Source organism: Sebastes fasciatus, chromosome 21 (genome assembly GCF_043250625.1).
Source record: "Sebastes fasciatus isolate fSebFas1 chromosome 21, fSebFas1.pri, whole genome shotgun sequence".
Taxonomy (NCBI): Eukaryota; Metazoa; Chordata; class Actinopteri; order Perciformes; family Sebastidae; genus Sebastes; species Sebastes fasciatus.
This window is the reverse complement of record NC_133815.1, coordinates 20,816,420-20,838,503: the sequence shown is the minus strand read 5'-3', so window position 1 is coordinate 20,838,503 and position 22,084 is coordinate 20,816,420. Positions and strand designations below refer to the sequence as shown.

The window sequence follows — 22,084 nt, the reverse complement described above, 5'->3', positions numbered from 1 at the left end:
GTTTTAAATTTAATTATTAAAATAGTTGCAGGTTGTTTTTGTTGATGGACTATAATAGTTTCCGTTTAAATATAATCAGGCTTTAATAAAAAAAAAAATGAAATCAATCTCATATAAAATAGCATCTTATTGATAATAATAATAATAATAATAATAATAATAATTATAATAATAATAATTATAATAATAATAATAATACAGTGAATAATAATAACCTGATATTTTCAGGTGGAATTTCATTTCATTCTCACTGTGCAATATCATTTTCCACTTGTGCAATTTTGTTAATAGTCTGTTTATTGTCAATACTGTATATACTGCTACTATTTTTATACTTCCTTCTATTTAAATGGCTCATATTTTGTTACACTTTGTTTAGCTCTTTTTTTTTTACTGTGTTAGCTGATGCATCTTGTTTTTTGCACTATCCCCTTTGCTGCTCTCCACTGAAAATTTCCCGACTGCAAGACTAATAAAGGAATATCTTATCTTATCTTATCTTAATTAAATCCCATATTAGTTTCCTAATTAGAGCCCACGCCAGCAACGTGTCACTGGTAGTCAAGGTGATGCGTAATGACGCATTTAGGATCTCCTATAAAAGCGGAGGCCTCAGTTCTAATCTCATTCTGCACCTGAGCTCTGACAGTGAAGTGAAGTGAAAACTCATCAACTGTGGAACAAAAGTGTCGATTTGTTGAAAAGTGAAAACTTTGAAAGCAAGAAAACATCTGTACTGAACCTTTGACATCTAGAAGTGAGAGAGAGAGAGAAAGAGAGAGAGAGAGAGAGAGAGAGAGAGAGAGAGAGAAAGAGAGAGAAAACAATGTTCTTCCAGCGTGAGATCTACCTGCTGTCTGCAAGCATCAGGCGTCTGCTGGATGACAGATATGGTAAATAGCTAGATATCATTATTAAATAGAGCATGATAGAAGATAATAAATTAACTGATACATGTATATGATATTTATAATTAGATTTATTATATATAAATATTATATATATATTATATTAATATTATTTTATATATATTTATATATTATATATTTATTATTATATATAATAATAATAAATATATATATATAATATTATATATATATTGTTATCATATATATATATTATTTAATATTTATAATTAGAGTTATTTAATTGTGTTTGGTTGAAAATATTTCCCCAAAACAGCAAAAACAAATCAATTAACTTGTTATCTCCATATAATGTAGACTAAAGGTGGAAAACAGTATGAATAATGTGATTGAGTGATTGTTTTTGAGGCGTTCATATCACAGATATGAAACAAACAAAGTGTTTTTTATCTTTTGTTCGAGTTTAACATTGAAAGTTTAGGACAAAGATGGCGACTGGGCCATTTTTTAATAAATGCTAAAATAAAGTTGAGCTTGTTGCCACGGAAACGACGTCAGCTATTATAATGACGTCAGAGACAGACGTGTGACGTCAGAGTGGTCGACCTGGGCCTGTTGTTGTTGTTTATATCTGGATGAAGGAGTTAGTGAGCACGTTTTCGTTGTTGAAGCTAGCCGGTAGGTTTTTAAGAAAAGTTAGCTAGTTAGTTAACTTTGAAGTGTCCTCGAGGATTAAATATGTTTTAATATGCGCACCACATTCCTAATTATTGATAAATAAACACTAGTCACGTATAGTAGAGTTATTATGGGAAACGGATGTGATGCAACCGTGACTTAAACAGACTATAGCTTCGTTAATATGATAGTTTAAGGACATTAGTTTTTAATGTTAATGTAATATGTATATATAATAATGACCTTGAAGTCCCTCAGTTCCGTTATTACTGCTGTATTGTCCCCATGTGTCAGAAATATATATATATATATATATAATATAAATATTATGGTTTGTATTAATTCATCACAGTTTGACAGTTAGCCTGCTTGAAACATGGAGCTTAGATGTTAATTACTCTCTGCACACAACACCAGATAACATGTGTTTTTAAATTGAGCTTTTCTGTTATGATATGTTAAACAAGTTCAGCTTCGCAGGGAAAGTTACAACTTCATCTTTTGATTTGATCATGAATGTAAATCAAAGTATAGAATTGACAGCATATTTTACATGTTATTGTCAGAGAGGCAGACAGTCAATCTGAAGGATATTTAAATAGTAGTTCATTCTTATGTCACTTGTATGTGTAGGTGTCAAAATCTAACAGAAGAAACATTTTTTAATGTTTACAAAACTGAATTTGGATTGTGTTCTGTTTGATGTCGTGTTGTCTTCACATTATTCATGCTGGGCTTGAACCACATCAATAATCTTTAATAAGGTTTTCCACAATAAGATGTTTTTATGTTCTTCTGTGTGAAATGATGTGAACTGTGTTTAAAGCTGTTCTGACTTGTTAATCTGGGCTTTAATTAGTCCAATCATGTCATCCTGACTATAATGTGACTAATGTTTTCCTTTCCTTGTCTCTCCATTCAGCTTCTCTGATTCGGCCCGGACAAGTCCTTCATCTGGTAGTCACCAACCTGAGGAACCGTCCTCTGAGCAGGGCCAGCGTGGAGTCCATGGGGGAGTCCCTTGTGTGCATGTACCACAACCTCATCACAGGCTTCAATGACTTTCCTCTAGTCCCGCACAGGGGAAGGTTACGCGTACGTCGCGTGGCCACACCCTTCGCGAGGCGGAGGCAGAGGCATAGAGAGAACACCAGACCGTCTCCTCCAGAGGAAGCACCGCCAGGTCTGATTGTGCTCGCTCCCCCTCCCGGGCATACTCTTCCAACTATTCTGACTCCAGGCATTCCTGAGAGAGCAGATCTGGGAATCCTGATGGGGGACCACAGGAACCACGTCCGATGCGTCGAGGTTGATGGCAGGACTGTGACCAGAGTCGTCTCCCTTGTTTACCGCTCCGACGGCACTCAGCTGAGAAACCGCTGGAGGGTGAGCGACTACGGAGCAGACGGACAAGTCCTCATGTCAACCCTCTGCAAATTCAACACAGAGACGCAGAGTCCGAGTCCGAGTCCGATTCCGAGGCAGAAGAGAAAGGTCGCTGAGGAAGGGAGCAGTGGCCGTCCGTCTCTGCCAGAGAAACGCCTCAGAGTGTGATGGGATGACTTGAAAGACCCTGCATGTGACTGACCATGTTTGTGTCCTGAGCGTCTGGCAGGGACAGCAACACCCCTGGTAGCGTCTTGCACCGGGGTCTGTCCACCAGCGTGACATAAGAGACATTTATTTGTTACTCCTCAGGGTCGGCCTGTGCGTCTGGCAGAGCCGGCGCAAAGGCTAACACCCTCCCTTGTTTACCGCTCCGACGGCACTCAGCTGAGTAACCGCTGGAGGGTGAGCGACTACGGAGCAGACGGACAAGTCCTCATGTCAACCCTCTGCAAATTCAACACAGAGACGCAGAGTCCGAGTCCGAGTCCGAGTCCGATTCCGAGGCAGAAGAGAAAGGTTGCTGAGGAAGGGAGCAGTGGCCGTCCGTCTCTGTCAGAGAAACGCCTCAGAGTGTGATGGGATGACTTGAAAGACCCTGCATGTGACTGACTATGCTTGTGTCCTGAGCGTCTGGCAGGGACAGCAACACCCCTGGTAGCGTCTTGCACCAGGGTCTGTCCACCAGCGTGACATAAGAGACATTTATTTGTTACTCTTCAGGGTCGGCCTGTGCGTCTGGCAACGCCGGTGAGGCCCCTGGTAGCGTCTTGCACCGGGGTCTCTCCACCAGCATAAGAGACATTTATTTTTGACTCCTCAGGGTCGGCCTGTGCGTCTTGCAGGGCCGGCGAGGCCCCTGGTTGCGTCTTGCATCGGGGTCTCTCCATAAGAGACATTTATCTTTTACTCCTCAGGGTCGGCCTGTGCGTCTGGCTGGGCCGGTGAGGCCCCTGGTAGCGTCTTGCACTGGGGCCCCTGTAGACATACAGTCTGAGGGGTAAATATTGTACATATGTAAATAGTTTGTTCATCATGGATGTAGCACACAGGTCAGCGTTTTCGGTGGGTCATGCACTTGTGCGACTTGCACCGGTGCGTCTTGCACCTTTCTTTATTTCTTGGAGCCGGCCTGTGTGTCTGACATGGTGAATTTAAAGGGAGCCATGGGGAACTCACCTCCTGAAACACCTCCAACTTTATTTATTGTTGCTGACTCATCATCAGTTGAGATCAAGCGTCAGGCTCAGTGAGGAAAGAGAATCACAGCCTATCCACCAATGACAGACAGGACGAACAGGAGAGGACAGACTGACTGACAGATGGAGAGGGAGAGGACAGAGACAGCTTGATATAAATCAGAGATGGCTTTGACTCCACCTGCACGTCTCGCCCAGCTAACTGGACCAACCAGCTGTGGACAGAGTGATGAACACGAGGCTGGTTGTGAAGGATAGAAACCTGGGAGCCAAGACGTTTTGACTTTTAAATGAAGACCAACTCTGCTGTGAAACGTCACCAGGAGAGTGAACAGACTGGTAAGTAGTCCTTACAGAGATTCTGTCTCCCTTGTTTACCGCTCCGACGGCACTCAGCTGAGAAACCGCTGGAGGGTGAGCGACTACGGAGCAGACGGACAAGTCCTCATGTCAACCCTCTGCAAATTCAACACAGAGACGCAGAGTCCGAGTCCGAGTCCGATTCCGAGGCAGAAGAGAAAGGTCGCTGAGGAAGGGAGCAGTGGCCGTCCGTCTCTGCCAGAGAAACGCCTCAGAGTGTGATGGGATGACTTGAAAGACCCTGCATGTGACTGACCATGTTTGTGTCCTGAGCGTCTGGCAGGGACAGCAACACCCCTGGTAGCGTCTTGCACCGGGGTCTGTCCACCAGCGTGACATAAGAGACATTTATTTGTTACTCTTCAGGGTCGGCCTGTGCGTCTGGCAAGGCCGGTGAGGCCCCTGGTAGCGTCTTGCACCGGGGTCTCTCCACCAGCGTGACATAAGAGACATTTATTTTTGACTCCTCAGGGTCGGCCTGTGCGTCTTGCAGGGCCGGCGAGGCCCCTGGTTGCGTCTTGCATCGGGGTCTCTCCATAAGAGACATTTATCTTTTACTCCTCAGGGTCGGCCTTTGCGTCTGGCAGGGCCGGCGAGGCCCCTGGTAGCGTCACCGGGGTCTCTCCATAAGAGACGTTTATCTTTTACTCCTTAGGGTCGGCCTGTGATTCTAAAAGTGAAATATGTTGTGTTCATGGTGCAGTGAGATGTCCCAAAATATTCCAAACACCTGAAAGTATTAGCTGTTGTCCTCCTGATCTGTTTGTCTTTAAGAGAGACGGGGCGAGATGACACGACACGACACGACACGACACGACACGACACGACACGACACGACACGACATGACATGACACGACACCACGACACGAGCGACAGGAGACGAGATGACACGAGACGACACGACACGACATGACATGACACGACACGACACGACATGACATGACATGACACGACACCACGACACGACACGACATGACATGACACGACGCGACATGACACGACATGACACAAGACGGCAAGACATGACACGAGACAAGACAAGACAACGCGAGACGAGATGGCATGCACTGCGAAGTCATTTGAAAAGATAAATACTGGTACACATTTATTTGCTGTTCTGATAATGAAAATTCCTGTTTTGATCAACAGTTCTTCTGTGTGCCTCATTGCTGAAGTTATTAACTGTTATTCCCCTTATCTGCCATTTGTCTTTTAGAGAGAGACAAGAGGAGCTGAGACGAGACAAGAGGAAAAGGAGACGGGATGCACCGTCAACCAGCTCATATAAAAAGAGAAATATACATTTATTAAGTTATTATCAGAATTCTTATATAGTTCAATAATTCTGCTGTAGTTTATTAATTATTGTCTCCTTTTGTTTGTCTTTTGTCTTTTAGAGAGAGGAGAGGAAACGAGGAAGAAACGAGACCAGACCTGACCAGTCCAGTCCAGACCAGAGACGAGACAGGATGTTTTGTGAACACTCTCCTTCAAAAAGATAAGTAGACATTTACTCAGTGTTTTTATCAGATATTTCATTCTTTAAATCTCTCATTTAAAAAGATAAATATTCATTTATTGTGCAATATTATACTTCTGTTAGAAGCCACTGCTGTAGTTATTAACGTTTATTCCCCTTGTCTGCCATTTGTCTTTTAGAGAGAGACAAGAGGAGCTGAGACGAGACAAGAGGAAAGGGAGACGGGATGCACCGTCAACCAGCTCATATAAAAAGAGAAATATATATATTTTTTAAGTTATTATCAGAATTCTTATTTTAGATAAATACTTCTTCTGTAGTTTATTAATTATTGTCTCCTTTTGTTTGTCTTTTGTCTTCTAGAGAGAGGAGAGGAAACGAGGAAGAAACGAGACCAGACCTGACCAGTCCAGACCAGAGACGAGACAGGATGTTTTGTGAACCCTCTGCTTCAAAAAGAGAAGTAGACATTTACTCAGTGTTTTCATCAGATATTTTATTCAGATTTTATTCTTTAAATCTCTCATTTAAAAAGATAAATATGAATTTATTGTATGATATTATACTTCTGTTTGAAGCCACTGCTGAAGTTATTAACTGTTATGTCCCCTTTTATCTGTTATCTTTTAGAGAGAGAGGAGAGGAAACGAGGAAGAAACAAGACCAGACCAGACCAGAGACGAGACAGGATGTTTTGTGAACCCTCTCCTTCAAAAAGATAAGTAGACATTTACTCAGTGTTTTTATCAGATATTTTTTTCTTTTATTCTCTCATTTAAAAAGATAAATATTATTTTATTGTATGATATTATAGTATATAGTATATAATATATTATATATTATATACTATAATATCATACAATAAAATAATATTTATCTTATCTATAATATTATTATATATTATATATTATATAGATATTATATTGTAGTTATTAACTGTTATTTCCCCTTTTATCTGTTATTTGTCTTTTAGAGAGAGAGGAGAAGAAATGACATGACACAAGACAAGAGAAGGATGCACTGTGAACCCTCACCTTTAAACAGGTGAGTCTATATTTACTTAATGATTTTATACTTTTATTTGAAGCCGCTGCTGATGTGATGAACTCTTATTCCCTCTTCTCTGCCCTCCTTATCTTCCCTCTTACCCTTCTTTTTAAAAAGATAAACATGTGTTTATTTAATGTTACCAGCATGAATATACTAATAAATATGTAATGTGTTCACCATGTTGCTGATGTGATGAACTGTTCTGTCTGTCTTTATCTATTTCCAGATGTGTCCTCATCTGGGCAAGTAAAATAAATAAATATTAAAACATAATTCAGCAGATTAGCTGTTCAGCATAAGTTACCATGGCGATCTACCCCGGTAAGAAGTGAACCACCTTCATAGGACGGAAAACCCTGAAGGGTTAACCCTGAAGTTACCTCGCTAACGCCAAATCCTGCTTCGTAGTACAGACCCCAGGTCTCCACAAAGTCTTCAAGTCTTCAAGTGTCACAGCTCCATGTGTCAGCTTTAACATGTCAGGAGTTCCTTCAATCAACAATGAATGAATCCTTCTGATACGTTCAATCTGTGTACTCACATGATGAACGTCCTTTATATTTGTGTTAAAGCTGTTGTCTGTCTTTAATAAACTATTCTTCATGTGAAGTTACAGTGTGTTTGTGTTGATACTCATGACATCTGGAGGAAACTGATTACATACTGAACATTTTAACCACTGTATTTGTTCTGATCTGTTCAGTCCATCCAATAATAATCAGGATGAATCACATACTACAAGTATAAAAGGTCAAAGATACAACTCATTGTCACATCTAAAGTTACAACATAGTGGTAAGGTAGAGCAGAAAAGTATTTTTAAAGGTTTCAGTGTCACATTAATAATAATCTCTATTTCCATCACTGCAGTACATAAAGTCTGAGTGATGAAGTGGGTTTAAACAGTAAAAGTCTGCATGAAACTTCTTGTGTTGTTTGTCAGACACAGATTACTTCAAGCCTAAATCATCGAAGGGCTCTCATTAATATAAATATCATCTTCTCATTCAGTTTGATGCACAAAAAATCTCAACAAGAACTGAACATTTAAACCACAGCTTGTAATAATTCAAATACTTCTGACAACTGATAGGAAATCAGATATCAAAGGATACACAGAAATGGCCATCAGTTTGTTTTTAGTACGTTTTTATATTTTTAACAATTTGAAAAAAAGAGAAGAAAAGCTCATTTTCAAGCAGAATCACAAGCAAAAACACTCACACCATTGTCCTGGAAAATGCAGTGAATGGTTGGTATCATTAAAATCATTAACAGATAAACACATTATGTACCCTCAGTTTGATAAATTGCTAAAGAGTGAGTTGGGCTGAAAACACAATGAGAATAAGATATTGTCAGCAGTATCAGTATTGAAATACGTTACGTGGGATATGTAAAATAAAAAGACATCATCTTTCTGAACAGAGGATCCAGATTTCCATTTATTTTTCCATTCACTTTGGAGCCGATCCCAGCTCACAGCCTGGACAGGTCACCAGGCTGTGAGCTGGGATAGGAGGCTGGAGGAACGTGGGGAAGTAAAGGATGCTGTGTTGTAGGCCATCAGAGTGAGGATGTGTGTCAGCAGCACACTACCCAGTTCAAGAGTCCTGATTTCACCAAAGATCTCCTCCTCTGTGAGTGAGGGTTTGACAGGAGTATATTCCTAACCCTCTCTAGGGGGAGAAATTACACCTGATCATAATGAGGTAAGCAATAAGGCTGTTGTACTGATGTTTTATGTTGGCTGGTTTAGTTGTTGGTTAGTAATGTTCCCTGTTGTAATGTCTCCATCTTGTGGCTCTAACAGGTACAGGCTCATTTCCACTCATCTCCTGCCAGTTCATCAGCATTAACGTGCTTCTTGCCTTTCTAGTTTTGTTTTATGAAACCTGTTACCTGCCTGTTTTAAACCTTTACCTGATCTTGTCTGCATCATGATTCCTGCCTGTGAGCCAATATAAACCTTCACTTTGGCAATAAATCACTGATTTATCACCTCTCCTGTCTGCCCACTTTGTCTGCATTTGGGTCCTACTGAGCCCCCCTACACCCCTAAGATAACATTTTATTAATTTGTTCCCCCAAGTTAGTAACTCGAGGGAACGAGTTACCTCATAGTGCTCTTCCTCCAATGATTCCTGACAGTCAAGACAGACTTGACTGTCAGACTGAGGGAACGAGTTACTAGCTTGAGGGAACTAATTAATAAAATGTTCTCCTAGGGACCTAGGGGGGTTCCGTATGGAAGAAACATCTTCGCTTTTAGGTGTCTCAGCAGACGGAAATCATAGAATAATAATAGAATCATAGACGTAATACACATGGAGGACACTTGTGTCTCCACAATTGGCTCGTATAAGTGCTTTATTCTGACGTCTTTCTTCCTCCCTCTCTGTCCCTGACTGCAGGAGGACAGAATGACTTATTCATCAAAAAATAAATAGCCTAACTAAATATATAAATAAATCCTGAAATAAGTAGATAAATAAATAATTTGATTTCATATTTGAATAAAATAATATACAAATATAAAAACACTGAAATTTATATAGAAATGATTAGAATGAATTATAAATATATAATATAAATAATAAAAGAAAAGAAAAGTTGGTAATTAATCAGGTAACAGGACTAAATAAATATCCTTAATTTAGTGATACATTTCTACAAATCTACATTTACATATTTCAGTGTTTCTACATTTCTTAACTGACCTCATGTGAGGCATGATTAGGTACAGCATCGATTCAGCTCTATTGTTATTATTATTAGTAGTAGTAGTAATGGCCTATAAAACGTTTCGTTCACTTCAGCAAAAAGGCCTATAAAGAAAAATGTTTATGGTTACACCTGTGGTTTACCTGCCAAGTCAAAATGCCTGATGTAAAACAGGCTAATTATTACATATGTATTAATACACATGCAAACAACACTAAAATAGGCTATTATTTAAAAGGGAACGTGAAAGACACACCCGTTAATTTTCTCAACTATCCTGTTCATGGTCACGAGGTAGGCTATAGGCTTAAAGTTACTTGAGTCAAAAACACCATCTTTAATTAAAAAATGAATATGAGAGGCACACACAACTCAACCAATGCTTGAAGGTGATACAGGATGTGAATAAATCTGGGGAACTTTAAAATGAATTCATAGTTATTTCTAATCTGCATTACCTAATAAATAGCCTACACAAAATGTAGCTGATAAAAAGGAACCGTGTCAGAGGTCAATGAAGACATGTTAACGTCACACGACCGGCTCGAAGAATGCTCTGGATTGATGTAGCTGACTTTCTACAAAAGAAACTTAAGATGAATGTTGAAATAAATATGTTTAATGTAATGCTATATTTTAGTCAAGATAAGATTGAAAATAGCATGCTGTATATATCATACAATTTTTTTTTTGTAAAATGTCATATTCATAAGAAAAAATGGTCAGGAGCCAAGACAACTGTCCTGCAATCTATTAATGAATTCAAACAATATAGCACCATCTTACCCGATTTTAAAAACAAAAGAAACCATTAAGACCTTTAAATTATTATTAAACATGATGTATATAGCATAAACTCTGGCATTATGAAATGTATATGTAATTATTTTTGTTTGTCTTCTTTTTTTCAATTGTCTATGTATGTTTGTACCTCTGTTAATGAGCATGTGTTCAATAATAATAATTGTGTGAAGGAACGCTATGGCAGGTCCTTCCTTCCTGCAGCTGTCAGACTCCACAACCAGCACTGCTCCCAGTAGACCACTTACACTTACACACCAAAAAACTGACAATAACTGCACTACACTGTATAATTACTGTGCAATATCATTATCATTATTACTACTCAGGTGTAATTCATACTGTGCAATATTTTCAGGTGGAATTTCATTTCATTCTCACTGTGCAATATAATTTTCCACTTGTGCAATTTTGTTAATAGTCTGTTTATTGTCAATACTGTATATACTGCTCCTATTTTTATACTTCATTCTATTTAAATGGTTCATATTTTGATACACTTTGTTTAGCTCTTTTTTGTGTTAGCTGATGCATCTTGTTTTTTTGCACTATCCCCTTTGCTGCTGTACTCTGCACATTTCACCACTGCGGGACTAATAAAGGAATATCTTATCTTATCTTATCTTATCTTATCTTATCTTAATTAAATCCCATATTAGTTTCCTAATTAGAGCCCACGCCAGCAACGTGTCACTGGTAGTCAAGGTGATGCGTAATGACGCATTTAGGGTCTCCTATAAAAGCCGAGGCCTCAGTTCTAATCTCATTCTGCACCTGAGCTCTGACAGTGAAGTGAAGTGAAAACTCATCAACTGTGGAACAAAAGTGTCGATTTGTTGAAAAGTGAAAACTTTGAAAGCAAGAAAACATCTGTACTGAACCTTTGACATCTAGAAGTGAGAGAGAGAGAAAGAGAGAGAGAGAGAGAGAGAGAGAGAGAGAGAGAAAGAGAGAGAAAACAATGTTCTTCCAGCGTGAGATCTACCTGCTGTCTGCAAGCATCAGGCGTCTGCTGGATGACAGATATGGTAAATAGCTAGATATCATTATTAAATAGAGCATGATAGAAGATAATAAATTAACTGATACATGTATATGATATTTATAATTAGATTTATTATATATATATATTATATATATATTATATTATATATATTTATATATTATATATTTATTATTATATATAATAATAATAAATATATATATATAATATTATATATATATTGTTATTATATATATATATTATTTAATATTTATAATTAGAGTTATTTAATTGTGTTTGGTTGAAAATATTTCCCCAAAACAGCAAAAACAAATCAATTAACTTGTTATCTCCATATAATGTAGACTAAAGGTGGAAAACAGTATGAATAATGTGATTGAGTGATTGTTTTTGAGGCGTTCATATCACAGATATGAAACAAACAAAGTGTTTTTTATCTTTTGTTCGAGTTTAACATTGAAAGTTTAGGACAAAGATGGCGACTGGGCCATTTTTTAATAAATGCTAAAATAAAGTTGAGCTTGTTGCCACGGAAACGACGTCAGCTATTATAATGACGTCAGAGACAGACGTGTGACGTCAGAGTGGTCGACCTGGGCCTGTTGTTGTTGTTTATATCTGGATGAAGGAGTTAGTGAGCACGTTTTCGTTGTTGAAGCTAGCCGGTAGGTTTTTAAGAAAAGTTAGCTAGTTAGTTAACTTTGAAGTGTCCTCGAGGATTAAATATGTTTTAATATGCGCACCACATTCCTAATTATTGATAAATAAACACTAGTCACGTATAGTAGAGTTATTATGGGAAACGGATGTGATGCAACCGTGACTTAAACAGACTATAGCTTCGTTAATATGATAGTTTAAGGACATTAGTTTTTAATGTTAATGTAATATGTATATATAATAATGACCTTGAAGTCCCTCAGTTCCGTTATTACTGCTGTATTGTCCCCATGTGTCAGAAATATATATATATATATATATAATATAAATATTATGGTTTGTATTAATTCATCACAGTTTGACAGTTAGCCTGCTTGAAACATGGAGCTTAGATGTTAATTACTCTCTGCACACAACACCAGATAACATGTGTTTTTAAATTGAGCTTTTCTGTTATGATATGTTAAACAAGTTCAGCTTCGCAGGGAAAGTTACAACTTCATCTTTTGATTTGATCATGAATGTAAATCAAAGTATAGAATTGACAGCATATTTTACATGTTATTGTCAGAGAGGCAGACAGTCAATCTGAAGGATATTTAAATAGTAGTTCATTCTTATGTCACTTGTATGTGTAGGTGTCAAAATCTAACAGAAGAAACATTTTTTAATGTTTACAAAACTGAATTTGGATTGTGTTCTGTTTGATGTCGTGTTGTCTTCACATTATTCATGCTGGGCTTGAACCACATCAATAATCTTTAATAAGGTTTTCCACAATAAGATGTTTTTATGTTCTTCTGTGTGAAATGATGTGAACTGTGTTTAAAGCTGTTCTGACTTGTTAATCTGGGCTTTAATTAGTCCAATCATGTCATCCTGACTATAATGTGACTAATGTTTTCCTTTCCTTGTCTCTCCATTCAGCTTCTCTGATTCGGCCCGGACAAGTCCTTCATCTGGTAGTCACCAACCTGAGGAACCGTCCTCTGAGCAGGGCCAGCGTGGAGTCCATGGGGGAGTCCCTTGTGTGCATGTACCACAACCTCATCACAGGCTTCAATGACTTTCCTCTAGTCCCGCACAGGGGAAGGTTACGCGTACGTCGCGTGGCCACACCCTTCGCGAGGCGGAGGCAGAGGCATAGAGAGAACACCAGACCGTCTCCTCCAGAGGAAGCACCGCCAGGTCTGATTGTGCTCGCTCCCCCTCCCGGGCATACTCTTCCAACTATTCTGACTCCAGGCATTCCTGAGAGAGCAGATCTGGGAATCCTGATGGGGGACCACAGGAACCACGTCCGATGCGTCGAGGTTGATGGCAGGACTGTGACCAGAGTCGTCTCCCTTGTTTACCGCTCCGACGGCACTCAGCTGAGAAACCGCTGGAGGGTGAGCGACTACGGAGCAGACGGACAAGTCCTCATGTCAACCCTCTGCAAATTCAACACAGAGACGCAGAGTCCGAGTCCGAGTCCGATTCCGAGGCAGAAGAGAAAGGTCGCTGAGGAAGGGAGCAGTGGCCGTCCGTCTCTGCCAGAGAAACGCCTCAGAGTGTGATGGGATGACTTGAAAGACCCTGCATGTGACTGACCATGTTTGTGTCCTGAGCGTCTGGCAGGGACAGCAACACCCCTGGTAGCGTCTTGCACCGGGGTCTGTCCACCAGCGTGACATAAGAGACATTTATTTGTTACTCCTCAGGGTCGGCCTGTGCGTCTGGCAGAGCCGGCGCAAAGGCTAACACCCTCCCTTGTTTACCGCTCCGACGGCACTCAGCTGAGTAACCGCTGGAGGGTGAGCGACTACGGAGCAGACGGACAAGTCCTCATGTCAACCCTCTGCAAATTCAACACAGAGACGCAGAGTCCGAGTCCGAGTCCGAGTCCGATTCCGAGGCAGAAGAGAAAGGTTGCTGAGGAAGGGAGCAGTGGCCGTCCGTCTCTGTCAGAGAAACGCCTCAGAGTGTGATGGGATGACTTGAAAGACCCTGCATGTGACTGACTATGCTTGTGTCCTGAGCGTCTGGCAGGGACAGCAACACCCCTGGTAGCGTCTTGCACCGGGGTCTGTCCACCAGCGTGACATAAGAGACATTTATTTGTTACTCTTCAGGGTCGGCCTGTGCGTCTGGCAACGCCGGTGAGGCCCCTGGTAGCGTCTTGCACCGGGGTCTCTCCACCAGCATAAGAGACATTTATTTTTGACTCCTCAGGGTCGGCCTGTGCGTCTTGCAGGGCCGGCGAGGCCCCTGGTTGCGTCTTGCATCGGGGTCTCTCCATAAGAGACATTTATCTTTTACTCCTCAGGGTCGGCCTGTGCGTCTGGCTGGGCCGGTGAGGCCCCTGGTAGCGTCTTGCACTGGGGCCCCTGTAGACATACAGTCTGAGGGGTAAATATTGTACATATGTAAATAGTTTGTTCATCATGGATGTAGCACACAGGTCAGCGTTTTCGGTGGGTCATGCACTTGTGCGACTTGCACCGGTGCGTCTTGCACCTTTCTTTATTTCTTGGAGCCGGCCTGTGTGTCTGACATGGTGAATTTAAAGGGAGCCATGGGGAACTCACCTCCTGAAACACCTCCAACTTTATTTATTGTTGCTGACTCATCATCAGTTGAGATCAAGCGTCAGGCTCAGTGAGGAAAGAGAATCACAGCCTATCCACCAATGACAGACAGGACGAACAGGAGAGGACAGACTGACTGACAGATGGAGAGGGAGAGGACAGAGACAGCTTGATATAAATCAGAGATGGCTTTGACTCCACCTGCACGTCTCGCCCAGCTAACTGGACCAACCAGCTGTGGACAGAGTGATGAACACGAGGCTGGTTGTGAAGGATAGAAACCTGGGAGCCAAGACGTTTTGACTTTTAAATGAAGACCAACTCTGCTGTGAAACGTCACCAGGAGAGTGAACAGACTGGTAAGTAGTCCTTACAGAGATTCTGTCTCCCTTGTTTACCGCTCCGACGGCACTCAGCTGAGAAACCGCTGGAGGGTGAGCGACTACGGAGCAGACGGACAAGTCCTCATGTCAACCCTCTGCAAATTCAACACAGAGACGCAGAGTCCGAGTCCGAGTCCGATTCCGAGGCAGAAGAGAAAGGTCGCTGAGGAAGGGAGCAGTGGCCGTCCGTCTCTGCCAGAGAAACGCCTCAGAGTGTGATGGGATGACTTGAAAGACCCTGCATGTGACTGACCATGTTTGTGTCCTGAGCGTCTGGCAGGGACAGCAACACCCCTGGTAGCGTCTTGCACCGGGGTCTGTCCACCAGCGTGACATAAGAGACATTTATTTGTTACTCTTCAGGGTCGGCCTGTGCGTCTGGCAAGGCCGGTGAGGCCCCTGGTAGCGTCTTGCACCGGGGTCTCTCCACCAGCGTGACATAAGAGACATTTATTTTTGACTCCTCAGGGTCGGCCTGTGCGTCTTGCAGGGCCGGCGAGGCCCCTGGTTGCGTCTTGCATCGGGGTCTCTCCATAAGAGACATTTATCTTTTACTCCTCAGGGTCGGCCTTTGCGTCTGGCAGGGCCGGCGAGGCCCCTGGTAGCGTCACCGGGGTCTCTCCATAAGAGACGTTTATCTTTTACTCCTTAGGGTCGGCCTGTGATTCTAAAAGTGAAATATGTTGTGTTCATGGTGCAGTGAGATGTCCCAAAATATTCCAAACACCTGAAAGTATTAGCTGTTGTCCTCCTGATCTGTTTGTCTTTAAGAGAGACGGGGCGAGATGACACGACACGACACGACACGACACGACACGACACGACACGACATGACATGACACGACACCACGACACGAGCGACAGGAGACGAGATGACACGACACGACACGACATGACATGACATGACACGACACCACGACACGACACGACATGACATGACACGACGCGACATGACACGACATGACACAAGACGGCAAGACATGACACGAGACAAGACAAGACAACGCGAGACGAGATGGCATGCACTGCGAAGTCATTTGAAAAGATAAATACTGGTACACATTTATTTGCTGTTCTGATAATGAAAATTCCTGTTTTGATCAACAGTTCTTCTGTGTGCCTCATTGCTGAAGTTATTAACTGTTATTCCCCTTATCTGCCATTTGTCTTTTAGAGAGAGACAAGAGGAGCTGAGACGAGACAAGAGGAAAAGGAGACGGGATGCACCGTCAACCAGCTCATATAAAAAGAGAAATATACATTTATTAAGTTATTATCAGAATTCTTATATAGTTCAATAATTCTGCTGTAGTTTATTAATTATTGTCTCCTTTTGTTTGTCTTTTGTCTTTTAGAGAGAGGAGAGGAAACGAGGAAGAAACGAGACCAGACCAGAGACGAGACAGGATGTTTTGTGAACACTCTCCTTCAAAAAGATAAGTAGACATTTACTCAGTGTTTTTATCAGATATTTCATTCTTTAAATCTCTCATTTAAAAAGATAAATATTCATTTATTGTGCAATATTATACTTCTGTTAGAAGCCACTGCTGTAGTTATTAACGTTTATTCCCCTTGTCTGCCATTTGTCTTTTAGAGAGAGACAAGAGGAGCTGAGACGAGACAAGAGGAAAAGGAGACGGGATGCACCGTCAACCAGCTCATATAAAAAGAGAAATATATATATTTTTTAAGTTATTATCAGAATTCTTATTTTAGATAAATACTTCTTCTGTAGTTTATTAATTATTGTCTCCTTTTGTTTGTCTTTTGTCTTCTAGAGAGAGGAGAGGAAACGAGGAAGAAACGAGACCAGACCTGACCAGTCCAGACCAGAGACGAGACAGGATGTTTTGTGAACCCTCTGCTTCAAAAAGAGAAGTAGACATTTACTCAGTGTTTTCATCAGATATTTTATTCAGATTTTATTCTTTAAATCTCTCATTTAAAAAGATAAATATGAATTTATTGTATGATATTATACTTCTGTTTGAAGCCACTGCTGAAGTTATTAACTGTTATGTCCCCTTTTATCTGTTATCTTTTAGAGAGAGAGGAGAGGAAACGAGGAAGAAACAAGACCAGACCAGACCAGAGACGAGACAGGATGTTTTGTGAACACTCTCCTTCAAAAAGATAAGTAGACATTTACTCAGTGTTTTTATCAGATATTTTTTTCTTTTATTCTCTCATTTAAAAAGATAAATATTATTTTATTGTATGATATTATAGTATATAATATATAATACATTATATATTATATACTATAATATCATACAATAAAATAATATTTATCTTATCTATAATATTATTATATATTATATATTATATAGATATTATATTGTAGTTATTAACTGTTATTTCCCCTTTTATCTGTTATTTGTCTTTTAGAGAGAGAGGAGAAGAAATGACATGACACAAGACAAGAGAAGGATGCACTGTGAACCCTCACCTTTAAACAGGTGAGTCTATATTTACTTTATGATTTTATACTTTTATTTGAAGCCGCTGCTGATGTGATGAACTCTTATTCCCTCTTCTCTGCCCTCCTTATCTTCCCTCTTACCCTTCTTTTTAAAAAGATAAACATGTGTTTATTTAATGTTACCAGCATGAATATACTAATAAATATGTAATATGTTCACCATGTTGCTGATGTGATGAACTGTTCTGTCTGTCTTTATCTATTTCCAGATGTGTCCTCATCTGGGCAAGTAAAATAAATAAATATTAAAACATAATTCAGCAGATTAGCTGTTCAGCATAAGTTACCATGGCGATCTACCCCGGTAAGAAGTGAACCACCTTCGTAGGACGGAAAACCCTGAAGGGTTAACCCTGAAGTTACCTCGCTAACGCCAAATCCTGCTTCGTAGTACAGACCCCAGGTCTCCACAAAGTCTTCAAGTCTTCAAGTGTCACAGCTCCATGTGTCAGCTTTAACATGTCAGGAGTTCCTTCAATCAACAATGAATGAATCCTTCTAATACGTTCAATCTGTGTACTCACATGATGAACGTCCTTTATATTTGTGTTAAAGCTGTTGTCTGTCTTTAATAAACTATTCTTCATGTGAAGTTACAGTGTGTTTGTGTTGATACTCATGACATCTGGAGGAAACTGATTACATACTGAACATTTTAACCACTGTATTTGTTCTGATCTGTTCAGTCCATCCAATAATAATCAGGATGAATCACATACTACAAGTATAAAAGGTCAAAGATACAACTCAGTGTCACATCTAAAGTTACATCATAGTGGTAAGGTAGAGCAGAAAAGTATTTTTAAAGGTTTCAGTGTCACATTAATAATAATCTCTATTTCCATCACTGCAGTACATAAAGTCTGAGTGATGAAGTGGGTTTAAACAGTAAAAGTCTGCATGAAACTTCATGTGTTGTTTGTCAGACACAGATTACTTCAAGCCTAAATCATCGAAGGGCTCTTATTAATATAAATATCATCTTCTCATTCAGTTTGATGCACAAAAAATCTCAACAAGAACTGAACATTTAAACCACAGCTTGTAATAATTCAAATACTTCTGACAACTGATAGGAAATCAGATATCAAAGGATACACAGAAATGGCCATCAGTTTGTTTTTAGTACGTTTTTATATTTTTAACAATTTGAAAAAAAGAGAAGAAAAGCTCATTTTCAAGCAGAATCACAAGCAAAAACACTCACACCATTGTCCTGGAAAATGCAGTGAATGGTTGGTATCATTAAAATCATTAACAGATAAACACATTATGTACCCTCAGTTTGATAAATTGCTAAAGAGTTAGTTGGGCTGAAAACACAATGAGAATAAGATATTGTCAGCAGTATCAGTATTGAAATACGTTACGTGGGATATGTAAAATAAAAAGACATCATCTTTGAGAACAGAGGATCCAGATTTCCATTTATTTTTCCATTCACTTTGGAGCCGATCCCAGCTCACAGCCTGGACAGGTCACCAGGCTGTGAGCTGGGATAGGAGGCTGGAGGAACGTGGGGAAGTAAAGGATGCTGTGTTGTAGGCCATCAGAGTGAGGATGTGTGCCAGCAGCACACTACCCAGTTCAAGAGTCCTGATTTCACCAAAGATCTCCTCCTCTGTGAGTGAGGGTTTGACAGGAGTATATTCCTAACCCTCTCTGGGGGGGGGGGAGAAATTACACCTGATCATAATGAGGTAAGCAATAAGGCTGTTGTACTGATGTTTTATGTTGGCTGGTTTAGTTGTTGGTTAGTAATGTTCCCTGTTGTAATGTCTCCATCTTGTGGCTCTAACAGGTACAGGCTCATTTCCACTCATCTCCTGCCAGTTCATCAGCATTAACGTGCTTCTTGCCTTTCTAGTTTTCTTTTATGAAACCTGTTACCTGCCTGTTTTAAACCTTTACCTGATCTTGTCTGCATCATGATTCCTGCCTGTGAGCCAATATAAACCTTCACTTTGGCAATAAATCACTGATTTATCACCTCTCCTGTCTGCCCACTTTGTCTGCATTTGGGTCCTACTGAGCCCCCCTACACCCCTAAGATAACATTTTATTAATTTGTTCCCCCAAGTTAGTAACTCGAGGGAACGAGTTACCTCATAGTGCTCTTCCTCCAATGATTCCTGACAGTCAAGACAGACTTGACTGTCAGACTGAGGGAACGAGTTACTAGCTTGAGGGAACTAATTAATAAAATGTTCTCCTAGGGGCCTAGGGGGGTTCCGTATGGAAGAAACATCTTCGCTTTTAGGTGTCTCAGCAGACGGAAATCATAGAATAATAATAGAATCATAGACGTAATACACATGGAGGACACTTGTGTCTCCACAATTGGCTCGTATAAGTGCTTTATTCTGACGTCTTTCTTCCTCCCTCTCTGTCCCTGACTGCAGGAGGACAGAATGACTTATTCATCAAAAAATAAATAGCCTAACTAAATATATAAATAAATCCTGAAATAAGTAGATAAATAAATAATTTGATTTCATATTTGAATAAAATAATATACAAATATAAAAACACTGAAATTTATATAGAAATGATTAGAATGAATTATAAATATATAATATAAATAATAAAAGAAAAGAAAAGTTGGTAATTAATCAGGTAACAGGACTAAATAAATATCCTTAATTTAGTGATACATTTCTACAAATCTACATTTACATATTTCAGTGTTTCTACATTTCTTAACTGACCTCATGTGAGGCATGATTAGGTACAGCATCGATTCAGCTCTATTGTTATTATTATTAGTAGTAGTAGTAATGGCCTATAAAACGTTTCGTTCACTTCAGCAAAAAGGCCTATAAAGAAAAATGTTTATGGTTACACCTGTGGTTTACCTGCCAAGTCAAAATGCCTGATGTAAAACAGGCTAATTATTACATATGTATTAATACACATGCAAACAACTAAAATAGGCTATTATTTAAAAGGGAACATGAAAGACACACCCGTTAATTTTCTCAACTATCCTGTTCATGGTCACGAGGTAGGCTATAGGCTTAAAGTTACTTGAGTCAAAAACACCATCTTTAATTAAAAAATGAATATGAGAGGCACACACAACTCAACCAATGCTTGAAGGTGATACAGGATGTGAATAAATCTGGGGAACTTTAAAATGAATTCATAGTTATTTCTAATCTGCATTACCTAATAAATAGCCTACACAAAATGTAGCTGATAAAAAGGAACCGTGTCAGAGGTCAATGAAGACATGTTAACGTCACACGACCGGCCCGAAGAATGCTCTGGATTGATGTAGCTGACTTTCTACAAAAGAAACTTAAGATGAATGTTGAAATAAATATGTTTAATGTAATGCTATATTTTAGTCAAGATAAGATTGAAAATAGCATGCTGTATATATCATACAATTTTTTTTTTGTAAAATGTCATATTCATAAGAAAAAATGGTCAGGAGCCAAGACAACTGTCCTGCAATCTATTAATGAATTCAAACAATATAGCACCATCTTACCCGATGTTAAAAACAAAAGAAACCATTAAGACCTTTAAATTATTATTAAACATGATGTATATAGCATAAACTCTGGCATTATGAAATGTATATGTAATTATTTTTGTTTGTCTTCTTTTTTTCAATTGTCTATGTATGTTTGTACCTCTGTTAATGAGCATGTGTTCAATAATAATAATTGTGTGAAGGAACGCTATGGCAGGTCCTTCCTTCCTGCAGCTGTCAGACTCCACAACCAGCACTGCTCCCAGTAGACCACTTACACTTACACACCAAAAAACTGACAATAACTGCACTACACTGTATAATTACTGTGCAATATCATTATCATTATTACTACTCAGGTGTAATTCATACTGTGCAATATTTTCAGGTTGAATTTCATTTCATTCTCACTGTGCAATATAATTTTCCACTTGTGCAATTTTGTTAATAGTCTGTTTATTGTCAATACTGTATATACTGCTCCTATTTTTATACTTCATTCTATTTAAATGGTTCATATTTTGTTACACTTTGTTTAGCTCTTTTTTGTGTTAGCTGATGCATCTTGTTTTTTTGCACTATCCCCTTTGCTGCTGTACTCTGCACATTTCACCACTGCGGGACTAATAAAGGAATATCTTATTTTATCTTATCTTATCTTATCTTATCTTAATTAAATCCCATATTAGTTTCCTAATTAGAGCCCACGCCAGCAACGTGTCACTGGTAGTCAAGGTGATGCGTAATGACGCATTTAGGGTCTCCTATAAAAGCCGAGGCCTCAGTTCTAATCTCATTCTGCACCTGAGCTCTGACAGTGAAGTGAAGTGAAAACTCATCAACTGTGGAACAAAAGTGTCGATTTGTTGAAAAGTGAAAACTTTGAAAGCAAGAAAACATCTGTACTGAACCTTTGACATCTAGAAGTGAGAGAGAGAGAAAGAGAGAGAGAGAGAG

At 39.6% G+C, this 22,084-nt stretch overlaps 2 protein-coding genes and 1 long non-coding RNA gene across 8 annotated transcripts; all 3 read left to right on the top strand.

Annotated features, from left to right (window-relative positions):
• The first annotated feature begins 511 nt into the window (after nucleotides 1–511).
• On the top strand, nucleotides 512–3,535 carry LOC141759545 (uncharacterized). 2 transcript variants are annotated; one of them, XM_074621693.1, is made up of 2 exons: nucleotides 512–893; nucleotides 2,467–3,535. In XM_074621693.1, exons 1-2 carry the CDS (start codon nucleotides 827–829, stop codon nucleotides 3,096–3,098), a joined length of 699 nt encoding a protein of 232 aa, XP_074477794.1. In that variant the 5' UTR covers nucleotides 512–826; the 3' UTR covers nucleotides 3,099–3,535. The 2 variants fall into 2 exon arrangements, with proteins under 2 accessions (XP_074477794.1, XP_074477795.1); XM_074621694.1 differs by lacking the exon at nucleotides 512–893 and adding an exon at nucleotides 1,465–1,544.
• Nucleotides 3,536–5,940: 2,405 nt separating this feature from the next.
• On the top strand, nucleotides 5,941–18,222 carry LOC141759767 (uncharacterized). Of its 4 annotated transcripts, none has more exons than XR_012592192.1 (4): nucleotides 5,941–6,009; nucleotides 6,450–6,709; nucleotides 17,059–17,623; nucleotides 17,856–18,222. It is a non-coding gene; the product is annotated as an uncharacterized LOC141759767 (long non-coding RNA). The 4 variants fall into 4 exon arrangements; XR_012592191.1 differs by lacking the exons at nucleotides 5,941–6,009; nucleotides 6,450–6,709 and adding exons at nucleotides 14,958–15,137; nucleotides 16,336–16,618 and having other exon boundaries at nucleotides 17,856–18,221; XR_012592190.1 differs by lacking the exons at nucleotides 5,941–6,009; nucleotides 6,450–6,709 and adding exons at nucleotides 16,065–16,216; nucleotides 16,336–16,618 and having other exon boundaries at nucleotides 17,856–18,221.
• On the top strand, nucleotides 10,577–14,311 carry LOC141759524 (uncharacterized). Of its 2 annotated transcripts, none has more exons than XM_074621661.1 (2): nucleotides 10,577–11,573; nucleotides 13,136–14,311. In XM_074621661.1, the coding sequence occupies exons 1-2, from the start codon at nucleotides 11,507–11,509 to the stop codon at nucleotides 13,765–13,767; spliced, it is 699 nt and encodes a 232-aa protein (XP_074477762.1). In that variant the 5' UTR covers nucleotides 10,577–11,506; the 3' UTR covers nucleotides 13,768–14,311. The 2 variants fall into 2 exon arrangements, with proteins under 2 accessions (XP_074477762.1, XP_074477764.1); XM_074621663.1 differs by lacking the exon at nucleotides 10,577–11,573 and adding an exon at nucleotides 12,134–12,213.
• Nucleotides 18,223–22,084: the final 3,862 nt, after the last annotated feature.

Excerpts from the sequence above, each read along its gene's own strand:
- LOC141759545 (XM_074621693.1), top strand. The coding sequence starts at position 827 with ATGTTCTTCCAGCGTGAGATCTACCTGCTGTCTGCAAGCATCAGGCGT. Across the intron at positions 894-2,466 it reads TCTGCTGGATGACAGATATG|CTTCTCTGATTCGGCCCGGA; the intron begins GTAAATAGCTAG and ends CTCTCCATTCAG.
- LOC141759524 (XM_074621661.1), top strand. The coding sequence starts at position 11,507 with ATGTTCTTCCAGCGTGAGATCTACCTGCTGTCTGCAAGCATCAGGCGT. Across the intron at positions 11,574-13,135 it reads TCTGCTGGATGACAGATATG|CTTCTCTGATTCGGCCCGGA; the intron begins GTAAATAGCTAG and ends CTCTCCATTCAG.